The 26,532-nt window shown below is 39.6% G+C and overlaps 1 protein-coding gene across 2 annotated transcripts in view; it reads right to left on the reverse strand.

Moving 5' to 3' along the window:
• Positions 1 to 26,532, reverse strand: part of Zfand3 (zinc finger AN1-type containing 3) — a 192,858-nt gene that overhangs the window by 25,533 nt on the left and 140,793 nt on the right. The window contains exons 4-5 of one of the 2 annotated variants that reach the window (XM_070023846.1): positions 25,395 to 25,460; positions 4,669 to 4,836 (exon numbers count right to left, since the gene is read on the reverse strand). In XM_070023846.1, coding sequence (XP_069879947.1) covers positions 4,669 to 4,836; positions 25,395 to 25,460 — 234 coding nt within the window. The remainder of the gene's footprint in view (positions 1 to 4,668; positions 4,837 to 25,394; positions 25,461 to 26,532) is intronic. The other variant, XM_070023847.1, reaches the window with a different exon arrangement.

Raw genomic sequence — 26,532 nt, forward strand, 5'->3', positions numbered from 1 at the left:
GAAAAAAAAAAAACTAGAGTGTGGCTCAAGTGGCAGAGTTCCTGCTTAGCATGCATGAATCCTAAGTTCAAACCCAGTTGCTACAAAAACTTCCTTTTAAATCACTATTTTGCAACCACCACAATAATTGTAGGCTCAAGCAAGAACCATTAACGATGCTGAGTCTAGATGAAATTTTTTATGAGAAGGTTTTCAAAATGTGGTCCTAAGACCAGCAGTATCAACATTGCCTGGGGCTTGTTTTACTGAATCACACATCCAGGAGTGGGGAGTGGTACCCAACTTCTGTGGGGTCTTTTTTATTTTTATTTTTGGAGGGGAGGTATAGTATTTTGTTTTGGTGGTACTGATGTTTGAACTCAGGGCCTTAGACATGCTTGGCTGGTGCCAAGGTGAGCTACACCTCCTACCTTTTGTGGCTATTTTTGACTTAGGGTCTCACTTCCTACACGGGCACACATTCATTGACTTAGGTAGGCTTTCACTGTTGATAAGATCACAGACACACACCACTATACATCTAGCTTTCCATCATGGTGGTAAGAGTTTCATGAATTTATCTGCCTATGGCTGGCCTGGAACTGCAATCCTCCTACCTTCAACCACTCACCTGAGCTTGAGATGGCAGGCATGTAACACTGAGCGAGATGGAGTCTCGTCAACTTTTCTTTCTGGTGACCTCAAATTATGATACTGGCGTATTACAGGAGTGAACCATAAGCACCTGCCTCAGCAATCTGTTTTAAGACACACTCAAAGTGATTCTGATGTCCCTCACATTGAATCTGGATGGAGTTCCTAGATTCTGTATTTCCTCTATACTCTAGAAGGAAAGTTCCTCTATTTCCTATAAAACCTAGCAAAAACGCTTTGGACACAGTCATCTCAATAAATACTTGCTGGACTTGGCTTGATAATGAATGACAGGGTAGAAAGGACCATAGAGGCAGATGAATACAATAAACTACTTCAGAGGCCACAGCTATAGCACACTGAGTTTCAAAAATGAAGAGGAAACTTACTTTGAAATCAATAAAGTCAGATTCCTCATGAGGTTAATAAAAACACTACTGTCCCAAAAGAGAGCATATCTGCTTATAGTTTATTAAGTCACTATCAACTGAAAATATGCTGAAACTTACGCAAGCTCTTAGAATGGTATTTAAAAATTAATTGTTACGTCTGAGAAACTGCACAGCAATTAAAGCGCCATGCTGTGGGTATTACGCAAAATCTGCTTAGGGAGGACAGCAGTAATGTGGCTGAAATGTGGCCCAGGTCTGATGAGGATGGCCAGATTTCAGAAGCATATCCTCTAGGTGGCATTTCAGGAAACAAGACTCCTACAAGGAGAATGAGCTGATCAATTTGCCTACTGAGTAGAAAATGAAACAAATACATTCATTTTGTGCAACTGTTTTCTACTGTGAGAAGTACTGAAGGTGCTCTGGGATGCAGGATGCCTTCCTGGCCTCACCATATGCCTTTCCTAATTGACACCCTGAAAGATTTCACAAGGAAAGGGTGTTACTTTGGTATTGTTGACTTAAAGGTTATCTTGTCACAGTGAGGCAGAGGAAAATTCATCCTCAAAACTCACCTCCTTACTGACAATCCATGGAGTATGGCCTTGGCAATTAACAATTCCTATCACCTATAGCTGTTCCCTATGTGAGAAGGCTCAGAACTCGCCTTACAAATTGCTCTTTTGAAGATCAAAGGGAAGTGAGTGTGTCTGTGTGTGCTCTGGATGAGACTGTAATTTAATGGAATTTTTAGAGAAGGCTTTTCTGGCAGTGTTTGGATGACAGCCCCGGGGCGGAGGATTCAGGAGAGCTTGGCCACTCTTCCCTTTGGAGCTTCTTCCCTGCCTTTAATTGGCACCTCATTAGAAATTAATGAAAATGACATCCTCTGTTCTTCCTGCTCTAGGCATCGAATGCTACAAAAAGGCCCCATCACAATTCATAACACATTCAATTTATATAGCAATGGCTCTTAAGCATTATTTATGAGATGTGAATTTCTTGTCAGCAGTTAATAACCTGTATGGAGTGGAAGGGGAATGGAAGAAAAGATTGTGAATGCATATAAAAGAAAGATTTTCTGCGGTGAAGAAGTGTTCTGTTTGAGTTCAAACTACCTTCCTGAGTCTTCACTTTCAGTAGTAAATTACTGTGTTTTAACCCTCTAAAACCTTTCAGGGCAGTTAAGTATCTCTCTAACACTCCATGAATCCTCAAGGAAATAACCGTACAACTTACCCTTTCCAACAAGGCAGACAGGAGTGAGGAACACAAAAGCTATTTGTCAAAGAAAGTCCCGAAAATATAAGTTCCCATTGCTGTCCTTCATCTTTTAAAGTGTGACAGGGCGGCACCATCATTTTTCTAGGCACATGGTGAAAGACTCTCAGTGAGCCAAACTCCTAACTCTGTAGCAGGGCTTCATGTGAAGGAATTACAACAAACTCAGGGCTTTCTTCCTCAACAGAAAAGTCAAATCTTTCTCTATTTGCACCTTCAGAATTGCACAAGGTAAGGGAGTATATATTAGATAAGTAGAAAAAAAAAAATGCAAGTCTGTGCCAAGACCAGTAGACATTTAGCTCAGAGTCCAAAGGAGGCCATGGTAGATCTATGGCCAAGCTGGTTTTGTTGAGGGCATGGGGTATTGTCTAACAACGATTTCTTGATTTTAGCTGAAAGGTAAACTAGGAGATGTGTTACATTACTTCTGGATTACACACTACATTGTGAATTCTCACTGCTTGCCTAACAAGAGAAGAAGCATTCATCACTGCCAGGGGCAAGATAGCACATTTGGTAGACCAAATGCTTCATCTGCTATGGCAAATCCTGTGTAATACTGAGGCTTCAGTTACTTACAAGAAGAAAACAGGAATGTAGATACTGAAAAATCTGACCATTTGAACTGAGAGGAACCACCAAAGACAAGAATTTGCAAGCCTCAAAGAACTGGAACCCCCCCCCCCGCCCCTTTTTTTTGGTCATGGAGCTTTAACTCAGGGCCTGGGCACTATTCCTGAGCTTTTACGCTTAAGGCTAGCATTCTACCAATTTGAGTCACAGTGCTACCTCCAGTTTTCTGGTAGTTAATTGGAGATAAAAGACTTACAGACTTTTTATCTCATTGACTGGCTTCGATTGTGATCCTCGGATCTCAACCTTCTGAGTAGCTAGGATTACAAGTATGAGGAAAAACTCTTTCATAGCTTCCTTGGCAAATTACAGTATCATGTCTTTGCTCTGCTTCACCAAGAACTTTAAAATTTTCTATAATTCTCTTAGGGTTGAGCTAGAATAAGGTGCCAGAGCTGAGTGCTGGTGGCTCATGCCTATAATCTTAGGAACTCATGAGTCTGAAATCTAAGAATTGTGGTTTTAAGGCAGCTGGAACAGGAAAGTCCGTGAGACTTGATCTCTAATTAATCACCAAAAAGCTGGAATTGGAGCTGTGGCTAAAGTGGTAAAACATTAGCCTTGCACAAAAAAGCTCAGAGATAGTACCCAGGCCCTGAGTTTAAGCCCTAGGATTGGCACACAAAAAAAATAATGAGGCACTGGCCCCCATACTACTCCATATATACAGACACAACTAGAATCTGCCAGCTCTGCTGACAGCCTCTGTTCCCACCCCTCATGTCAGTCCCTTCTTAACATCCTTCTGAAGCTTGAATGAATGCCCTAGAGGAAATGCTTCTCTGACCTCCACTGCATCTGTTCCTGCAGCTGAACCTGTACTCTTAACCCGGTGGTGCCACACAGCAGTGTGTGACAAAGAGACTGGTGCTCATGCTGGGAAGATGCTACAACCTAGTTACCAGGAGTAGCCAGTCCAGCTGCCCTGCCTTGTGATTTCCAAAATTGACAGGTAAATGAGGAGCAACTGACTCAACAAAGACTTCCTCTCCAGAAGACAGATGCAGGAAATGAAGCTTTATTACTCCAGTAATAGTGCTATTCCATGACTGTTTCAGAGAAGCTAGTTTCACAGAAGTTAAGTCCAGGTTCAAAGGACACTCCACTGACCAATTTAATAATAGAAAGTAAAAAATAGGCCAAGAAAACTGAAATAACATGGGTCCCAAGTTTCACCTCCACGTGATGCAATGCATGTGGTCAAGAGGTGAGGAAGAACTGACCTAAGTTTTGTTCCAGGGCAAGTAAGCATAAAGTAAGCACACTCCTGTGCAGCCATCTTGAGGTGTTATTACACTTGAGAACTGAGTAGGAGCCGTTGTAATAAGTTATTACAACTGTTAACTCCTCCCATGAATTAAGATTCATAAAAAATTTCCAATCACACTTTAATTTTAAAAGGATATGAAGGGAAATCTCTTATTTATTATAAACAGTAAGAACTCATTTAGAATTAACATCTGAATTTTAGGGTACATGTCACAAAATTTTGTTGGTTTGGTTAATTTGTAAAATCGTGAGTGGAAAGGAGTTAGTGCGTGAGCAGTAGGGACAGGCTGTGATAATGTAACTTAGAACAGTTGTGGGAGAAAATAAAAGTAAGAACCCAATGCTCCTGGCTTCTCAAGCTCTAACCCCACAGCTTTCAAGAGAGGAACGAAGGGCTTCAGCTACTTTGGGACCATTTCCAAAGCTGTGTTAGAGTACCATAAGGGAAGATGCTTACCACAGCGACACGATCCTAATTCCTGCTGCACCAGCTCCAGTTTGGTTTGGCACTGGAAGCACCGACGCCGACTCTTCTGTTTAGACCGGCTGGCTTCCTCAGCCCGTTCAGTCCTCTCCAGTAGTCGTGGCCGCTTCACTGGTGAAGCCTCATTCTCAGACTGTGAATCTGACCAAAAAACACATGTGGGGATCAGGGTTAGTGTTCTGCCTTGCAAGCACAACTGACTAATTACTGCCAATGCTGTCTCCTGGCCAGGCTGCTGCCCCTGTCTGAGAAGGAACTGGCCCATGAGAGCTGGTTTTACTTGTCTGGTTTATATTATGCCAACTATAACAAGCTTGTACCTTTAGAGCAGATTGCTGTAAGTCAGGCCTGGGCCTGAGAAGAAGGTTAAGATGGCTCACAAAAATCAATTCTAAATTATTGTTTTAAAGAAGAGTCTAGTTTGAAGAGGGAGACATTACAGCTGGAAATGAAATCTTCTCTTTGTTGGTACTCATGCTTCATTGGACTCCAGATACTGGAAGTGACTGTATCTAATTTAATTTGATTTATTTTACTTCTTGAGAAAGGCTAGTGAGGAAGACACTATATGTAGCTGGGCTGGCCGCAAGCTCTTGAGTTAGCCTTCTGAATGTGAGATTGCAGGTGTGTACCAGCACACCCAGCTCCTAGAGTAGCTTTTTATCAGTAGGCTTAACATAATTCTATACCCCAAACCAGTGTTGTTGTTGTTTTTTTTTAATGACGAGTAACCTTGTCTAGTAAACTCACTCAGGTTTCTAGTAAACTCAGAAGAAGGTTCTAATATTGAAAATAAGTCAGCCTTAAGTCAGCCTTTGTTAAGAGTGAAGAAGTATCATTGCTTGTTCACAAACTAGCACTATGGGGTAGCACCACAACACTAGAGGCTGTGCCACAAGAGGAGGTGGAAGGAGATGTAATATATGATCATTTGTGCCCATAATAAGCTAAGACACTACAATGCACGTAGTGTTCATGTTACAGGCCTGTTGTAAGTTGCTTTAAAAAGAAGGTGTGGAAAAGAGGGGGTGGCAGTATCTGGAGCTCTATATGCCTATGAAAGCTGGCACTGACAGCATGGCAGGGCTGCCAAGTGGTGTGTGCTAAGTTGCCTCTGGAAAAGAATCTCTATGACGATCTTCAGAGCCTACTACTCCTCACCTCTCCACCACCAGGCCTTAGCCCAGGCCAAAACCACCTCTGCCATCTTGTACAACAGGAGCCTCTTAATTGATCTTCCTGCTCATCTATCTGTCCTCAACTGTCTATTTCCCACATAGCAGCCAAGTGGCCCCAAGTTAAACCGCAGTATTTCCCAGTTCAAAATCCTCTTGCTCTCCTTTTCTACGGTGAAAAGCCAAATACTTGCTATGACCCTCAAAAGACTCGGACAATGTGCTTTCCTGCATCTCTCTCACAACTCTCAGGCAGCTTTCTCCCTCTGCTCTTTCTCAGCCTCCTTGCCATCCCACTACCTCAAGACAATTGCATCTTCTGTTTTCTCTCTCTCCTGTGGACACTATTCATACAGATTTTTGTGGGATTCCATTTCCTGTAAGTCTCTGCCCCGCAGTCAAATCATCAATGAAGATTCCTCCTGGATTATCATCTCTAGACCACCCTACCCTCTTTCTCATAGCATTCTCCCTCCTCTTTCCCCACAGCATTTATCCCTTGTGACAGTTAATCTAGAGTATCAACTTGATTGGATTGAGAAATGCCTAGAAGATTAGTGAAGCACACTTCTGCATATGTGAGAGTATTTCCAGAGAGGATTAGATCATAAATGCTCTGATCTAATTAATGCTTTAATCTATTGATGGATTCAAAGTTTGAGCAGACAGACTGTTCAAAGACTGGCTGAAGGAAACAGGTCACTAGAGAATGCCTTGGGGCACCCTGGCCCCTTCCTGTAATGACTCCTGCTTCCTGTCTACCATGATGGGGGCTGCTCTGCATCATCATGCCCTCCCCACCACGAGGGAAACACGATGTCTGAAACCTTGAGCACAACAAATCTCTCCTTCCGTGTGTCTATCATCTGTGTGTACCTTCCATCTGTGTGTCATTGTGACAACTTAAAAAACTGGCTACCACATTATCTCCTAGGAGAAAATAAACCCTTGAAGGGCAGAAAATCTCACCTGCTTTTGTTCAATGAGTGCTTGCCCCACCCCACTCCCTACCCCCGCCCCACACAGACATCATTCCTCAACTCAGTATTTCCACAATGACTGCATCTGGTCCTGGGTCTTCTACTTTAAGTACCTTGAGTGAGAAGCAGCAGCATGTTCATACAGAAGGCTGTCTGACATCTTTTCCTAGCCCTCCCTCTCTATGAACCAGGACAGTTCACTCACCGCTTCAACCCCACCATGTAGTGCATTGGCATATAGAGACCATGCACCATTCTTGGCAACTGCAAACTTCATTAGTCATCTCATTTAATTCTTGCAGTCCTGTGTGACGTTTCCCCCAATACAAATCAACTAAATAAGGCTTTTTTTTTGTCGGCGTGGGGCTTGAACTCTGGGTCTGGGCGCTGTCCCTCAGCTCTTCAGCTCAAGGCGAGCGCTCTACCACTTGAGCTACAGCGCCACTTCCGGTTTTCTGGTGGTTTATTGGAGATAGGAGTCTCACGGTCTCTCCTGCCTGGGCTGGCTTTGAACCGCGATCCTCAGATCTCAGCCTCCTGAGTAGCTAGGATTACAGGCGTGAGCCACCAGCGCCCGGCCTAAATAAGGCTTTTGATGAAAACAGCTGAAACTAGGATCAGCCTCTTTCCTACTCTGCTGAGGGAAGAAGCTGTCCGGACCCAGTCTGTGTGGCGACTGAAGTGGCCTGGCACACCAGACCCACCCCCCCCTTCCTCTACAAGAGAAACAGACAACAATCTAAATGTAAATCATCACAAAGCAGCCAGCCAAAAGGGATTCACCTTGTATGAGCCACACTGGCCTCCTGAGGATTCTTTTAAAAAGACCTGCAATGACACTGTTTGTATAATAACTATTTAGACACGCCAATCCTTTTTTTGTATGTATGATGGTCCTGGGGCTTGAAACTCAGGGTCTGGGCACTGTACCTGAGCTTTTTTGTTCAAGGCTAGCCCTCTACCACTAGAGACACCGCTCTTTGCTGGTTAATTGGAGTTAAAAGTTTCACAGACATTCCTGACTGGGCTTTCTTCTAACCATGATCTTCAGATCTCAGCCTCCTGAAGTAGCTAGGATTAAAGGTGTGAGCCACCGGCACCTGGCTACACATACTTTGAAAAAATAGTAATGACAGCCGGGTGCCGGTGGCTCATACCTGTAATCCTAGTTATGCAGGAAACAGATCTGAGGGTCACAGTCCAAAGCCTGCCAGGGCAGGAAAGTCCATGAGACTCTTGTCTCCAATTAACCACCAGAAAACTGAAAGTGGCGTTGTGGCTCAAGTGGTAAAGTGTTTGCCTTGAGCTGAAGAGCTCAGGGACAGTGCCCAGGCCCAGAGTTCAAGCCCCACAACTGACCAAAAAAATTAGTAATAACAAAAATTCTAGAGCCAAAACCCTAACCAATTTGGAGGAGTCTAAATATGAAGTATCCTTACAAAATATTATCTTCCAACCTGGGATGAAAGGTAGTGGACCATCTAAGTGAGAGGTAGCAGAAAATGTCTTTGTTATTAATATTGTTGAAAGCTAGAGGGTCTTATACACATATAATATGAAAAAAGAACCATTCCAGGCTTAGAGTTCATATTAAGTGTTCTTTCCATGAGTCTGGCCCAAACTGTCAAATGTACTGTCTACCCATGGTGCACCCACCACTGTCAAGACAAGGTAATTTAATTTCAGTGGCAATAATGCTGAGGAGGAAGGGAGAGAAAAACGAGAGGGCAATGCTACCTACTGTTACTTTCAAATAAGGAAGGGAGCGAGTGATTTTTTTTTTAACTCTATGATTGGAAAAGAGAATCACATTCACATAAACATAATCATAATCCACCATCATCAAACAATCTTCTTTGATGGGATTTCCCCAAAATGAGGAGGCTTGTCTAGTTTTGACCTATTTTCCTCTCATTTTTCTAATCAGACCCTACCTGATTAAAGAGCATTAAATAAACACCAAAGAAAATCTGCATGGTCTCACGTTGAAATTTCCCCTTAACTATTCTACATTAATATAAAGTCTACCACATTATGGGCTGATGGTACACAACAGGCACTAACTATTCCTAAAGTAACAGGTCCCAAAGGAGCTTTCTGGTGCTGCCAACAGCTTCAGGCTTCACTGCGTTGGCTGTCCTCATAGAACCCCACTGAGCACCAGTTGTTCTCCAAGAGTCAACGCCCCAGCATCTGCACAAGCCTTCAACCAAAGGCATATGAGTATAGACTCTGCTGCTAAGATGATCTGTAGTTTTTATTTTCCCTTAGCACCAAGGAACTGCCTAGACATTAAAAGATTCATAGCTTTTAAGCTTTGGCATATGCCACTTAGATTTCACTTGGATGGTCTGTATTAGAGGGAGAAATCTTCCAGACCCACCCAGGAAGGTGACTGTGCCATAGATAGCTTCTTGATGAGGCAAACCATTCTTTGGCATTTTCTCACAAGTCAATTCTGTGTTTTAATTAGAAGCTAATGAAATAAATAACAGTCTATAGGACCATCATGTCTGTGTAAGAAATTTATATCTCCTCTGTTAATTACTTAATGAAACCTTGTGCCATGGAGTGAGTTTCTTAAATAAGAGAAACAGATGTCCAGGGCCGGGATTGTAATTGCATAATAATGAACTGAATAAATAATTCAACTATTCAATTATAAATTTAATGTCAATTAGAACAAGACAACCAGAAAAAGATCCAAACATGGCTAACATTAAAGGAATCATCTACTGTTCATACTGGAATAAATTAGATGTTGAGTATTTAAATTTTGCTTACAAATATCACTTACGTTACTTTTCTATTTACTAAAATAATTTCAGAAAACACCTATTTAATATACTTTCACCCTCTTAACTTGGGAGGTAAGGGTTAAATGTAGAGAGCAAGGTGAGCAGAAATAACTCTCATATGCAGCTTTAACTGTCAGAAGAAACAAGTTTTTGCAAGGAGCATGCTCATTAGCAGCAGGAGGACTGTAGTGGCAAGCTTAGACTGTTCCCACCCCAGGAGTTGAGAGTGACTTCTAATTAAGGTCCTTCATAAAGAGCCAACAAAGCAAATTTCTTCCAGTATGCTTTCTCTTGAGAATATAATCTAGTCTGGGTATACCCACACACGCTGCTGCACACCCAAGCTAGGTTCTTAGCTAGGACCCCTCCCTCTCTACCAAGGTTTAACAGAATGACAAAGATATCATATCACCTCTTCTAAGGAAAATATTAAGAAAAAGTCTTTTATTTGTGTCAGCAACCACTGCTTAATGTGTAACAGAAAACAAACACAATGATTTAAAAACAAATAATCTTCTGAGAGAGAAAATCTTCTAATTATATGTTCCTTGCCAAATGCAAAAAAAAAAAAAAAAAAAAAACCCTAAAAAACTAGTGTTAAGACTTTCAATTTAGGAACACATTTTAGCTGGAAAGCTTCACTGGAGACAACAAACAGAGCTACTTCTTCTAAAATTCTGTTTTGTCTCTGACAGAAATTCACATTTGTTCCTTACTGTCACTGTTCTTGTCTTTATTCCTCATGTTCTCTCCTGAAAATTTCCAAATAAACTGTGACAGACCTGTCAGTGCTGCATCCCAATCTCTCTTAATCTCCTGTCACCGTGAGGCTGGCAGCTAGCACATCCCAGGCTGCTAACCAGAGCTGTGGACTCTGACATCTCAGGTGGGCGCTGAGCTCTCTGTACAAGCCCATACTCAATATAGAACAGGAGAGTGGGAGAAGAAAACCGGCAACAAAGCTTTTCTATTCCCTTCACCTACACCTTCCCTGACTTCTACGAAAGAAAGATGAATCTGTTTAATCTCAGGCTCTATGACAGCTTTTGAGGTATTCAATCAGATTTTTAGAACCTATCAGAGTCTCTTGACAGATTGACATTTATGATCTTGACAGCCTGTGCAAACATCAGTAAGAACAGTAATTAACAAACCCTCACAACATATCACTGCTCTCTCCTTCGACCATTTAAAAGAACCTTAAGCTGCTAAAACCTTTGACCATGAAAAATACAACATTTCATTGGAAAAACTGATTAAAAGAATCTTGAAAGAAAACAACAACACTGTTTTGTAGGTTTTTCTGTGTTTCCTTCCATGTTTGGCTTTCACAGTATAAGGGGAGGGAAGGATTCATTCATCCTCTCCTGGCATTTTACTGAGTGCCACAAAGATACTAAAAACATTTTTTTTTAACTAGGATTTTTTCCTCCTTTTCTTTCTAATGACCCTAGGACATCTGTGGAATAATTAGTCTATTAACCCATTATGTGGACACAGAATGAGGTTCTGAAGGCTATTATTGTATTTTTGTGGGAAATGCAATCATCTTCATTTGACATGGAGAGTGAGCTTAAAATACATGTAGATGCCAAGTCTTGGATCACAGCCATTTAGAGTCAGCTGTCTATAACCTGTGAGACAGAAAAATCCCTACACACCAATCCCCCACTTCTCCAGCCCCATCCTTTTCCCCCACCTCCCAGTTATTTTCCCTTAACTTTCTCCTTTGCTATTAGAGATATCTGAGAGTAGGCTGCTGCCTTACAATCTAGAAACTGAAAGAACTATGACTCTTCTCCCTGCTGGGAATACAATATGGAGATGGGGGGTGGGGGAGAGAACAGGAGGGTGATTATCTTGAGAAAACACCAAAGCTTTGGAAGTCTCTGTACTTCTTGGTGTGCTCAAAAAGAAAAGAAAAGAAAAAAAAAGAGCTCTCATTACCTTACTCATGTAACTGTAACCCCTCTGTTCAGCATCCTTACAATAAAATAAAATTAAAAAATAAGGCATCAAAATCTCCTGAGTATCTGACTTTGTGCCTCATGACAGAAAGCAGAAGCTACCACTTCCATGGGTAAATCCTCTTCCCTTGCAAATTTCCCCCTAGAAATCAAAACCAGGGCCTTGAGCATGCACAGGAAAGTACTCTACAACTGGATATTTCCAGCCATGTAGACAAACTACCCCAGAAGGTAGCTTAAATTATAGGAATAGAATACTCAGAAGTCACAAGTCATGATGACCTATACCACAATGGTTGGGAATAGGGGTATATGCCTGTCATCCCCAGAAATGGGGGTAAGCACAGTAGAAAGATAGCAGCCCAGGCTAGCACAGGTATTAAGGGAAACAGGACTGGAGGTGTGACTCAGTGTTAGATTGCATGCATGCTTAACAGCATAAGGTCTCATGATCAGTCCCCTCTACCACACAGAAGAAAAAAGAATTTTTTAAGAGAGAAAATAATTTTTAATATTTTTCATTACTATATTCTTCCCAGTCCCTCTAACCCTCTGAATTTCTGTGAGCTGTAGTTATTTCATTTATATAAAATCAGTGTCTGTCTCCATCCTGTCTCCTCTCTTTTGCTATGCTCTTTGTACCATCTTGTTATACCTTGGCCTTAAATCTTGGATTTAAGAGATGCTCATGTTATCTGAAAAAAATCCATCTACAAAATTTTTTACTGATTACATATAGGAATACAAAAAGGTTCCTTCACATGAAAAGCCATATATCTTCATTTGAAATTCTGTTTCTTTTAATAATGAGAAAAGGCAAAACATATCTTTTCCGTTTTACGTGGGCCCTACAGGCAGAAGTCAAGACTTCCTCTTCTCAAGTCCTCTGCTAGATTCTGACAGCTCATGTGTATCAGACCTCCTTACAAAAAGGTGCAAATTAGGGTTGGTAGCCTACAAGCCTATAAAGCACTTCTGGGCTCTCCTTAAAAGTGGCAAGGCCTATCCTTACTTGGTGCCACTTCCACGTCACTACTAACCAGAGGGCTTTGCCAGAAGCTAAATTCTAAGAGGAGGCTGGTCGACAAAACCTGTCAGGCCAACAAGGAATACTGTAACCATCCTTTGTGGCTGATCCTTGGCATAGCTCATCCTTGGTTTAGCTTCTATGTTAGCATAAAGTTTCCTTCCTGTCCAACTAAATCCTATCACTATTCCTATAGTTTTTTTTTTTTTCAGTTCTCATTGAAACTGACAAATAACCCTCAATAAATAATCTTTTCTTCTTATAACTTGTTTGAGTATTTTGGGAATTCATCAATTGATTTTTTTTAATACTGCATGTGTAGAATTAATAGAGAACAACACAAAATAAAGGAACAGTATTAAGGCAAAATAAAACAGAGAAAAAGCAAGATTAAGACTCCAGAGAGAAACAGTTACTTGTGAAAGTCCATCTACCCAACCCTCTCAATTTCCTTGACTACAAATCATTCTATAACCATATATCTTCAAAGGCATACTTAGTAGGACTACCCTTGAACTTCTATGATCTTTTCCAGTACTATCAGAAGAATAAGATCAGGTTTATTTTGAGCAATTCAAGGAAAGAGAACATTTGAGGAGCCCAAAAAATAAATCTAAATATCCACATTTATTTTCATACAACTGTGTGTAACATGGACTTTCATTTCATTTCTCAATAATTAGTACTTAGAAGTTAAACTTCCTACAAATATGGAATAAGTCCTTCTACCTCCAGTGATGCCTGAAGTATATGCACATATAATTTTACATATGAACTTAGATTATTTTGAGTAGCAGAGGAAGTACCTTAGTCTCTAAAACACCTATGGCTTGACCAGGAGTGAACCACATCTGGGCCTGAGGTCTGAATATAAGTGTCTTTTATGGAAAAGCACTGACTATAGAGGTAGAGAAATGGATAAAGATGAACAAGACACTAATTTAGGCAATTTTCTATTATTGTTAGAAAAATACAAAAAGAAAAGTACTTCATATAAATTATCTACACTCCCTTTGAGTGTTTTTAATCTTCTAATTGTTTTGCCTATTTGAGAGAATCAGGTGTGTTTCATATTTGATGGTCAAAAACAAAACAATGACTGGGTGCTGATGGTTCACACCTGTAATCCTAGCTACTTAGGAGGCTGAGATCTGAGGGTTGTGGTTCGAAACCTGCCCAGGTTGGAAAGTCCATGAGACTCGTACCTCCAGAAAACCAAAAGTGGCACTGTGGCTCAAAGTGGTAAAGCACTAACCTTGAGCAGAAAAGCCCAGGGACAGCACCCAGGCCTTGAGTTCAAGCCCTATGACCAAAAAAAAAAAAAAAAAAAAAAAAAAAAAAAGACGATGCTGATGGAAAAGAAGGAAGAGGAGGACAAAAACAAAAAAAAAGGAGATGATCTCGGTAATAGGACAAGTTCCTAATGATTGTAATCTTGCTATGAGAGGCTGTCATCCTGTAGGATACGTGCTCTAGGTTTAATGAAAGGGAAAAAATGTATGAACGTTTATATTCTGCTGTTTAAAAGAAATCAACTTGAATGCATAACTGAGTAGATGCTAAAATTAAATAGCTGATTTGTTTCTAAACTATTTCTGTTTCTAATTTAGCATCAGTTTAATTCAGTTCCTCTTCCTACCTATCACTTAGTTTCCCCTACCCAAAATCTAGTCTGCTGACAATTACTCTCTGAGCAAATCTGTAAGCTTATAAATAAATAACATATGTGCCTCACTTGAACTCCTTCTGATGAGAAGCTAAATTAATCTAAATTCAGATGTCTTCTAAAATGCCCAGCAATAATCCTGCAGGCTTATCTCATTTGGACAAGTACAGGAGGCCTTCCTTAGTAGGGCTGTATTAGTGGTAAGTAGGTACAACCTTGCATGTCACAGGTTTAGGAGAGCTGAAGAAAGCTGTCTTAAAAAGTATACAAAGGAAAGACAATCCCATTTGTAAAACAAGTTGCTGCAAAATAAGAGGGAAGAAAATTTGCAGACAATTGGAGAGAGAAAAGTTGGGGAAAATAAAATCCTAGTCTTCAATGTACAAATGGGCCAGGTAACTTGAGGGAATGGATGGGTGGGGGAGAGAACGGAAAATAATGGAAGGTGACACTGATCAAAATATACTGTACTCATAAACTGATATGTTGATTTGAAAAATCCTTTGTATGCTAGTTAAAAAGATAAATTTAAAAACTAAAAATATGATAAAGTCTTTTGCTTTGCTCTCATTTGAAAGATAAGGGGTACAGGTATATCTAATATTTTAATTCAATGGAATCTTCTCAACTCTCTTTGAGGAAAGAATTATCAAGATGTACTCCAAATCGACTAAGTGTTATATAAAATCCCCATTTTTGACAGTTGTTTGTGGCCATAAAGAATCTTGATTTTTAAAACTATACACAAGTTCTTATATAAAAGAATACTTAAGCAGTGGCTCATACCTGTAATCCTAGCTACTTAGGTGGCTGAGATCTGAGGACTGAAGTTTGAAGCCATCTTAGGTAGGAAAGTCTATGAGACACTTATCTCCAATTAACCACCAAAGAGTTGGGAGTGGAACTGTGGCTCAAGTGGTAGAGCACCAGCCTTGAGTAAAAGAGCTGAAGGACAGTACAGGGGCCCTGAGTTAAAGCCCCAGTACCTGCACACACACACAAAAACAGTATTGGACTGAGAATGTGGTTTAGTGATAGAGTGCTTGCCTAGCATGCAACTGAACCTTGGATTCAATTCCTCAGTACCACAGAAAAAGCCAGAAGTGGCACTGTAGCTCAAGTTGGTAGAATGATAGCCTTGAGCAAAAGCAACTCAGGGACAGTGCGCAGGCCCTGAGTTCAAGCCCCAGGACTGGCAAAAAAAAAAAAGAATATCAAGTCTATAACTTAATGTTAAGGATATGGGTAATACACATATATAGACACACACACAGATGAAAAAGCCAGTGCAGTGTGGGGCATATGATTGGGAAAACGTTCAGATTTTATGTAATATTCTCATTACTTTTCTAGTAACTCTAAAATTATATTTAAAGAGAAGAATTCACAAGTGTTCCACAGTTGCATACTTGGAAGATGATTGGTGAGCGTGCTTAGCAGAATTCCTTCCCAGAAAAGGTGGCTATGCTTAGCCTGATGGGAAAGTGCATGACAAATGGTTGTAGCACACAATCAACAGTAAAGGTCAGAGCTCATGCTTCCCCAGGTTTTAGTGAAATCAACACTTACCTGTAAGTATACTTTACTGATTAAGTCACGGACTTTTACATGTCCATCAGTCTATAATTTTCCAACCCCAGTAAGACTGGTTTTTAATTGTGTCAATTACTATAACTACTGTTCCAGGAATAAAGATGACCAAGATCTTAAGATGTGATTTTAATCTCCTAGAAATGGACTTATCAACAGGTTGCCAAGGGAAAAGTAAAGCTGAATCTTGCCAGTTACAGGAACTATCAGTTAGAGCCAGAGCCAAACTGGAAAACAAATGCTGCCATAGCTAATACCTCCCTCCATTCAAGACAGCACAAATTCCCTCTTCCCATCCAACTTTCTTTAAAAGCCATCTTCTATATTAGACATAAAATTCAAGCTATATACTGTAATGACACTATCTTTTAAGGAAGACTTCAACTTTTCAAGAAAAAAAAAAACAAGAACAGCAGCACTAGTATATTTTTTACAAGTAAATTAAAGGTAAAAATTGTAAAGGTTGTCTCCTAGTCTCTCTTCCTTGCTAAAGTAACAGAAAACTGAACATAATCTGAGATAAATACCTATTTTCTTGCTCAGATATGTATATATTTTAATAAGTTTTACAGAGTAGATGAATGTGGGAAATGAATAGTGTGTAACAAATTCCCCCATCTATTGAGCTAATGGAAAAGTGGTTTATTTAAAATCCAGAGTTGTGATTCTGTGATTTGGGAATGGCTTTCTGAAACTATGTAAGTGGATCCTGGTAATGAAACAAGAGAATTCAGAAGGGCAGGAAGCATAAGGCTAACTAGCTTTTATAGCAGAGTATGAGTATGCACCAAGACCAATGCTACACGCATAGTGGGAGGCTAGCGAATGGAGCCTCAGAGGGACATGGCTGTTTACACTAATCATAGTATGTCCCCCCATGACAGAAATGCCTCCAAGGTTAAACCATCTGATGCATAATCACAAGCAAGTGAAGTTTAGATACAACAACCAGTTTTAAAATATAAATAAAATTAAAAACTACTAATAAAATACAGATAGATAAAATATAAATACTAGTAATGCTTCGTGGTCACTAAATTGCAATGACCCTAGAAAGAAAAGAATGACAATAACTCCTTTGTAAAACTAGATAAAAAATATTTTAAAAAATTAAGAGAAAAACAAAAATACCAAACTAACAAAAACTAGGTCAGAAAAGATCTCTGATATGAGAGAAGGGAGAGAGAAGGGAGAAAATTATTATTATTATTATTATTACTATTTTGTGCTGGTCCTAGAGCTTGAACTCAGGGTCTAAGCATTGTCCCTGTGCTCTTCCCCCACCCCGCCCCTTTAAGGCTAGTGCTCTACCATTTGAACCACAGCTCCACTTCCAGATTTTTAGTGGTTAATTGGAGATAAGAGTCTCAGAGGATTTCCTGCCCAGGCTGGCTTCAGTCGCCCTGGGATCTCAGCCTCCTGAGTAGTCAGAGTTACAGAGTGAGTCACTGGCACCTGGGGAAACAACTGCTGGAAGAGGTTGTCAGATTGTGGCCCACTGATTTGTATTGATTGACTTATTTTTGTGCCAGTACTCGGGCTTGAACTCAGTGTCTGAGTTCTTTCTCAGTGTTTTTACTCAAGGCTGGGGGCTCTACCACTTGAGCCACTTTGTGATTTTTAAGAAGGCAAGCTTGTGAAATCTCTGTAAGGATTACTTTCCACTAATATAATAAAAGTTAACGTTTTAAACAAGGCCTAAAAAGAAGGCAAAACAAAACAGATTAAGTTCTCACACTCAAGTTTCTTGACAAGACAAAGGGATTTCTGATTTCCTGTCATTTTTAGCTCTAACTGGTTCAAGCATAGGAGACTTCAACCACTCTCTCTCCTTCCCTGAGTCCACTGACCACCTTCTTCCCACAGCCGCATTTTCCAATATGACTGGCCAGCTTCCAAGTCCACCTAATTTTCCCAACCACACAATCTATGACTTCTCCCTGATACATCCTTCAGATACCTTCTGTCCACATTTCTGTTATCTTTTGAACAGTCAGGGATCATGTGAAGAGCTACTGCTGTACTTTCAGCTTGTGGCATTATCTATGTTTTTATTCAGAAAACAGTCGTGTTCTAGGATGAACTGCCTAGCTCATCTTGTCTCAGCTAACCAGCTCTACATCGGAAGAGAATATCACTATCTCTATCTTCTTCCTAATACCCTTGGAAGGAAATAATGAATCTGGGGCTTCTGCCACTAGTTCATCTGTCTGTATACCTCTTCAGTTTCTTCTCTAATATTTTCTTCCTTCTATTCTGGGTCCCTTTTGTTTAGATTTTAACAAGGGTAAAATATACCACTATTTTAGCCATCCCTACATCATCATCATCATCATCATCATATTATTATTATTATTATTATTATTATTATTATTATTTTGGTCATGGGCTTGAACTCTGGGCCTGCCACTGCCTCTGAGCCACAGCTCCACTTCTGGTTTTCTGGTGGAGATAAGAGTCTCACAGACTTCTCTGCCCAGGCTGGCTTTGAAACGTGATCCTGAGATCTCAGTCTCCTGAGTAGCTAGGATGACAAGCATGAGCCACCACTGTGCCTAGCCATTCATTTTTTTTTTTTTAATGTGCAACTAGCTCTATAATGAACTACTCCCAATTCCAATTTTATTTCAATATTACCGAGGGCCTCATCTCAGATCACATTATATTAACTTCTTTCAGCCCCCCCCCCCCCACTCCCAGTGGTCTACAAACCATAGCAACAGCTTTTCCTAACCTTCCCATTTCCTGACCCCTCTTTACATGCATCTTTAATGATTCTGTAAAAAGCTTCTTTAACTCACCCATCCTTTTCTTTGCTGTTCCCCTGAGAATAATCAGTCCTTAGTTCCTGGTTCTCCTGCATCCATTTCCTTACAGCTTAGTCTTGCTTCTAAGGTTGACAATTTCCAAAGTAGGTTCATATTTATAATTCTCTATCAGATTATCTAAAATTTAGTTAATCAGATATCATAGTTTCAACCAGTTTTCCTTTGCATTTTTTCACTGACATCACCACATCTCTCCTTCAATTCCCTAGATTTATACTTTACATTCTTTATTAATTTTAATCAGCTGTCAAATCATGTCAGTTTTCAAAAGAAATCTTTTTCAGATTCATCTCTTTTTCTTCATACCACTAGCCAATATCCACAGAATTCTCTCCTAATACATAAGTATGAAATTTATTCTCCTGATAAATAAAAGTTTCTTTTAGATGCACAAGGATTATCATATGTCAGTCTTATAAAAATTATATATATTATATATGTATATAATTTAAAGCAGAGAAAAATAGTAATAACTATAGTAATAACTAAACTATTGTCCATATTGACAAGATAATTTATCGATTAGTAACAAGTCTCTTGATGGGTTAGTCTGGAAAGTATTGTGTAAAGAAGTGTATCACTTAAAGACACAAGTGATAAACATGTGAAGTATAAACCAGAGCACTATAAATTCCTCAATCAACTGGTAAGCCCTTCTCAAAAGTGTTCTTTCCTACCTCTGGTATAATACCCTACTTCAAAAGTCTATTTACTCTGATTTAGTGACGTGTGTGATGAAAAGTGAACAACAGCTGTATTAGATATTCATGTTTTACCCAAAAGTACTGCTTTATTTGAAGCTTTCCACTAGTAATTGAAAACAGGATCCTACTGTCACTTTCTCTCCATATTCCGGTATCTCTTATTACTCCTAGTGATAGTAAGAATTTACTAGGAAGGTCACTCTTTAAGAGATAAGACCACACTGGCATTGTATTTGCTCCTACTGATTGTCATATTCCTCTAGTCTTCACTTTGTAAAGTAAATGTAAGTTATATCTACTGTTCTCTAAAGCTGCACACTTATCACTTCTTTTGCATGTCTCTATGGAATCAACTAGTATGTGGCTCTGTCATAGTGGTCTTTTAATAAAGTGTTGGACTGACTGACTAACCACTGAGCCCCAGCTGGCCCTGTCTTCCACATAAACAACCACTTTCGAAGATGTGATCTATAACCATGACAACAGGCAATACAATGAGATTATGGCTTTAATCGGTCATGATTATGAAATATTTCTGACGACATTTCATGAAGGAGATGCGTTAGAAGCAGACACAGGTATGAGAAATAAGTACCAGCCCACCTGCTGGCAGGAGAGGCAATGGGACTGTCTCTCTTCAGATAGATGAGCAAGCAGGAAAACGGATAACACAACTTGTCTTGAAAAGCAAGCAGCAAGATGAGGCAGTAAAAAGCCATCAGCATACATCATCCTATCATGGCCCAGTGTCATCCCCAACCCCTATTAGCTGTCGCTGCATCAGCGCAAGTCCCAGATACTTTATCCTGTTTATAATTGCTGATGAGCAGTAATAAGGCCTCCATGCCTCAGCTCCCGTCCGTTCCACTTCGGCACCCACCTATTAGGTAATAACTTTTATTTACAGCCTTGCTTGATGCACTGTTCTATTAGTACAGCCAGGAACTGAGGAGGGGGGGGAGTCTCCTTAATGGGCAGTATCATTGCAAGGCTCCGATGATTTATAATGCAGCTTTTTGTGACTGTTCTAGCACACTGCTTCCAGCAAGACCGCTACATCTCTAACATGCTGCCCCTGATAGGCACTAACAGTGTTATGCAGCAGGATCTGAACTACCCTCCACCCACAAAAAACTCCCAAATCCAAAAAAGGAGAATTAAAAATTTCCTCGAAATTCTATATAAATAGTGTTGGCACAGGTATTCTGCACCAATGGAGCCTACAAGCAACTAATTAATGTAAGTTCAGGCTCTTTCTCCTGGTAACATATAATAAAATAAGCCATAAAACTAACCAACAATAAAACATAATTTCTAGCTGCATTCATGGATCTAAGAAAAGTACATGGATCACAAGAGGTTAACATCAAAGCCTAGGACCACCCCCACCCCCCACCCCACGCCCCGCCAAAAAAGCAACAAGACACATCATGCTTCTCTTTCCTTTTTATCCTGGATTATATTTTTATTTTTCATGTACAAAAATTCCTCTTGACAAGACTGGTGACCTGCTTGCTATTCACTTATACATTAACCTTTCCTCAGAAAGGGGGCCTTCTATTGAGTAAAATCCAAACACAAGCCTTTGACTTCAGCATTACACACTCAGCTGGCCTGCAACACAAACACAGGGACTGACTGCCAAGAGGACCTGTCAATTCAGAGTGACAATTAAAAGCAAGTAAGCTTTTATATACTGTATATACTGTGTGTATGTGTGTCTCACACACACACACACACACAGTATGCCTTTAAACTCAATGTTGTTATATGCACTGGTTATCAGATCATCTTTTTATGTGCCTTACTCCCTTATTCTATTGTTTAGCATAAGCAACTGTGGTAGACTAAAGTTATTACTGCGGGGGGAAAATCAGCAAGAACAAGAAGATAGAGCAGTTAGATTCCTTCCCTCCTCAATCTTCTATTCAATGGGCCAAAGCCACATCTGGCCAGCAGCAGAGTAACAAGCCACCTTAAGCATCGCAATAAACTTCGAGGAGAACTGCTTCTTTAACACGGCTCACCATGGTGGGTGGCACCTTTTCAATTAGAGAAATTTTTGCCAAATATTTGGTATTCATTTTTTCCCACACCCCAGGAACCAAATGAACTCGAGGACCCCAAGATGATGAGTGTACAGGTAAAACATTTTTTTAAATCCTTTTTTCCTTGCCATGACAGATTTACTGTTTTGATCTTTCCTCAATGGTTATATTAAATGCTAATAAAAAATGAAAGCTTTATATCTTTCCTAATATTCTTCTGATGAGAACTTGAATATTACATAAGTAGGTCAAATTTCTAATTTTCTGCCTCAAATGCTGATACTGCAGACCTGAGGGAAGAGCTGTATCTGAAGGAACAAAAAGAAAGAAAAAAAGTAAATGAGAGTTGAACAAGTCCTTAAGCCACCCCCTATAAACCCAACAGAGCAGAAGCAGACATGAAACCCCTGAAAAGCCTGTAGAGAGTGATACTGACCAGTACAATGTGCAGATTCAACTCTTTAGGAATGAATGTACCAGCTGAAATGTTTCCATGAATACTGACTCAGGGAGTCAGTATATAAAATATACAGAGGCAGGTATTTCTAGATTTACAGGACCATCTTTGATTTAACACCTTCACCCTTTAGCTTCTGAATCAACTTAAAAGATTTTATATAAGCCTTTTAGTAACATAAAGGAACATAACAGCAATCAAACATTTCTCTTTAACTGTCTTCTGGACATAAATGGAGAAAGTATTTAGCGTATTAATCTTAACTCCCAGGTGATAGGGGGCTCTTCTCTTCTCTTTGTAAAAACAGATAATAATATCACACCCAGCCTGTCTGAAAGGAGTAAAGAAAGGCTGATGGGGTGGGATGGGGGGCAGCAATGAACAATACAAGCTTATTCTAGTTCATGTCTCTGGTCTACATGGCAAAAATGAAACAGGTGATCTCAAAGAATAAATATATGCAGGAAGGAAAGAAGGGAGGGAGAGGGAAATACAGCAGGCAAGGATATTAACTAAATTAACATGCTTCTTACACAGCACAAAGATGGTGCTTTTTGAAAAACCTGACTAGCTTCTAGTCTTGTTTGCTTTAATCTCAGACACTACCATAGTTCCCTTATGGCTTCACAAGTGGTTATTTTACTTGCTATTCCACTAATTATATTTTTAAATACACACAGCATTAAAAAAAGTATCATTTTTCAATTCTATCAGAAGGGGTTAAGGATGTAGTTCAAGTGGTAGAACACACGCCTAGCACTTAGGCCCTGAGTTCAAAATACCAGTAATAAAAAAACAAAGTCTACATCTATGACAGAAAATCATCTACCCAATATAAGGGCTAGAATAAAAGTAAAAATAGATACAGACATAATGAAGCAAGTCTGTTGACAGTATCATATAATCAAACCTACCTGCCTATGAATTTTTCCTTGAAAAAAAAAAACTGTGAGTACTATAGTTTGAATTCAGGGCTTCAGGCTTGCTATATAGAATAAAGACCTGCAGCCCTTTTTAGAATTCCTTATAAAATTGTACCTGTGTGTCCAAGCTTTTCTCTCTCTCTCTCTCCTTCTCTCCTCTCTCTCTCTCTCTCCCTCTCTCTCTCTCTCTCTCTCTCTCTCTCTCTCTTTTGAGCAGGGGAGGGAATGGAGTCCCAAACTTTTTTTTCCATGCTAGCCTGGAACTCTTGATACTCCTGGGTCTCAGTTTCCAAGTAGCCAGGATTAGAGGCATGAAGTACTTGCATCCAAGTGAATTTTTTCTTATTGTAACTACAGAAATAAGGGGGTATAGAGTCAGGTGTAATGGTAATCTTAGCACTCCTGACAATGAGGTAGGAGAATCAATATATGCTAAATGGTATACAGCAGTATAGTAAGCCTGTAATGAATGTTACTATGGCTTTTAATATTCACAAAGGAGTATGGGAGCAGACAGGAGGACAGATCTATCTATAAGATGGAACAAGCACATGATATTCAGGAGATGTTCCTGATGGTTTCAGTGTCTAACCTCAGTACACAAGTTTCTTTCTCAAATGTCTAGGGATAGATGAGTCAATATAATCAAGGCTGACTTCTTCCCTGCCACCTGAGCATGCTGATAGTGCTGAAGGTAAACCCAATCCTCAGGGACAAAAGGAAAATGTGCATAAAGAGAGGTTATGATTTTATGGTGTACATGTGTGAGATGACAAGAGGCAGTGAACTTATGAGCTTTCTAGAACTTATTTAAATGTCCTTATCTATGTCCTAGTAGAAAAATGATGGAGAATTTTTGGTTTAGAAGGGGAATTTAAACTGTGTCCAGGTCATCTCCTAAGACTCTTGACATAAAGTTTTCTTGAAAGAAACAGAACAGAAGTATACCGTACAGGGCAAGTATAAGACCTGAAATCAAAGTATTCTGGGTATTTTTTTAACAATTACTTTTATTATGATTATGAAGGTGTACAAGGGGTTACTGCTTCATAAGCTAGGTAATGAGTATGCATCAGGTGTTTTCAGGCTTCTGGTTGGAGTGGATGACAGTTAGCTTTGCAACTTTCCAATGGATAATGAGGCAGAGAAATTCACTCTGACTGAGCTTGCTGACTGGGTACAACTAGGTAAGAGCATGAGAGATTTTCTTATACCTCTGCCTCAAAGCGGATCATTTAGAAGAGAAAAGTAAAATTAGACTCTTTAGAGTTCAGTGTCTGGATATTATTCTAAAACCTTGCTAAGGTAGGTCTATATAAGGTTTAACAACAGATTCTGAGTATTTAAAGGAGCTAAGATTTAAGTGTAAGCTGAACATAGAAATAGTTTTGTTATTTCTGTGGGGCAGTTACAAGGACTTCTTTCGTTATGAAAAATACTTTGTGACCGTTTGAAAACAATATAATTATTCTGACTTCCAAATATAATCCTTGAGTTATTTTAAATAGCAGGCAGTATTATTAGAAAAGGCAAGTTATTATTTAAAACAATAAATTAGATACAGGCTAAGGAAGAATGTGCATTAGGAAGATTCATAGACTAACATTTAATAAAAATGTCACAGATGGCCGGGCACTGGTGGCTCATACCTGTATCCTAGCTACTCTGGTAGCTGAAATCTGAGAATCAGGGTTCAAGGCCAGCCTAGACAGGACAGTCAGTGAGACTCTTGTCTTTAATTAATCACCAAAAAGTCAGAAGTGGAGCTTTGGCTCAAGTAGTAGATCATTAGCTTTGAGGAAAACAGCTCAGGAATATTGCCCAGGCCCTAGTTCAAGCCCAGGCTGGCAAACCCACCCATCCAAACAAAATAAAACAAAACAAAAAACCAAAACCCAAAACCCAACAAATAGTCATAAATGTACAAGATATTCTTAGGATTCCATGTCTTTGAAGAGAATGATTATTGAATATCCTATGGCTTTAAGATAGATGAGAGAAAATAATTTCCCAAAATTACTAAGATACTACAAAGTCAAGTCAATTCACTGATTTTCTATACTAAAACTTTTGTTCGGTTAAACATTATGTTTTAAAAAATTTCCTTGAGAAGATCCAAGACAACATAAATTAGCCACATGATATAATCTAGGCAAAGGTCTACCTTTTATTTATGTTTTATGTCTTGAAACATTCTTCGTATATTAAGAAGTAGGCAATTTTTTTTTCTGTTTTGGATGGTACTGGAGTTGGTTTCACGCTTGCCACTTAGGTGACCATCACTTGAGCTATGAGCTATGACCCCCCCACCAAAGCCCTTAGATCTAGCTACCAGCATCACACAGTCAATCTGATCCCCAAGAACACCATGTTGACCTCTGCTTATTCTCACTTTCCAAGCACAAAAACCTATCACTTCACAAATGATGAAAGAAACTAAGAGACTACCCTGGTAAACACACCAAGTTAGAACCCATGGTTAATTTCTGAGAAGAATTCTGGCATGGATGAATTCATGTAAGAATGCTGTACATACCTGTACCACAGGATCTTTTGGTTGGTGTGATTAACGAGACATGAGCTGTGTCTGTGCATGGCCCACCTAGAAACAGAAAGGCAGGCACATCAGTCAGATATCCTCCCCAGGCCCACAGCTGCTACACCATGAATAAAGAGAAACTAGAGAGCAAAGAAACAACCTGCAATCTATGCATGAGGAGGGATGATAGGGAAGATAGTAGTTTTAAGCTAATTCTAAGGACCATATCTAGTTCAGCAGTTCATAGTCTGTGAATTCATAGTCTTTCCATATTAGAATATGCCTCATAAAAAATTAAGTCTCATGTTATAGTAAGAAGTTAAAGGAAACCAGGTATAGTACATGCTGTAATCCTCTCTACTCAGCAGGCAGAGGCAGAAGAATTATGATTTTGAGGCCAGCACAAACAAAGTTACTAGACCCTATCTCAAAAAAAATTAAAATTAAAGAACAGGAATGTATCTCATTGGTATAGGACAGGCCTAGCATGCACTAGATCATTCCAAGCATCACAAACAATACGAGAAAATGAAAGATAAAGCTTTCATTAGAGTTCAGATCTAGATGAAAAGAAATTCCCCATAAATGTGGGGAGATAAGTTCACCAACAGAGATAAACAGAGCATTCCCTTTTGATCTGAGGGGTCATTACATTTATTGCAAAACTAGCCTTAAAAGGGAAAACTCCTTAGGAAACAACAAAGTGCTTGTCATAAGAAATAAGAATCATTTTAATATGTAAGAAAAGCAGTGCTGACTAAAGAAGAGTCTCTAGTCTCATCCTAAGAAGTATGACATTGAGAGGGACTTCATGGAATTGTGGTGGATCTAGAGATTTGTAGTACAGGCATAATTGAAGAATATGCAAGAGATTTATCTAGTCCACAGGAAAAGGCTACAAAAGCAATAATTTCTATAGTCTCAGAACCACCAGCACATACTGAAGCTGATCATGATACATACCCTAATCTTTCCCCCCATAAACACATACCACTCACCATGTCCTGCCTTCTGAAATATGAAGTCACTGTACAAAATATGAAGGCCAAGTAGGTCTTGACCTACCTGGCAAGGGCAGTGATAGTGATCACAAAGGAACAGAATACACAGCAAATGTTATACATCTATTCTGAAA

This window comes from Dipodomys merriami, unplaced genomic scaffold (genome assembly GCF_024711535.1).
Source record: "Dipodomys merriami isolate MVZ:Mamm:240054 unplaced genomic scaffold, mDipMer1.0.p SCAF_16, whole genome shotgun sequence".
Taxonomy (NCBI): Eukaryota; Metazoa; Chordata; class Mammalia; order Rodentia; family Heteromyidae; genus Dipodomys; species Dipodomys merriami.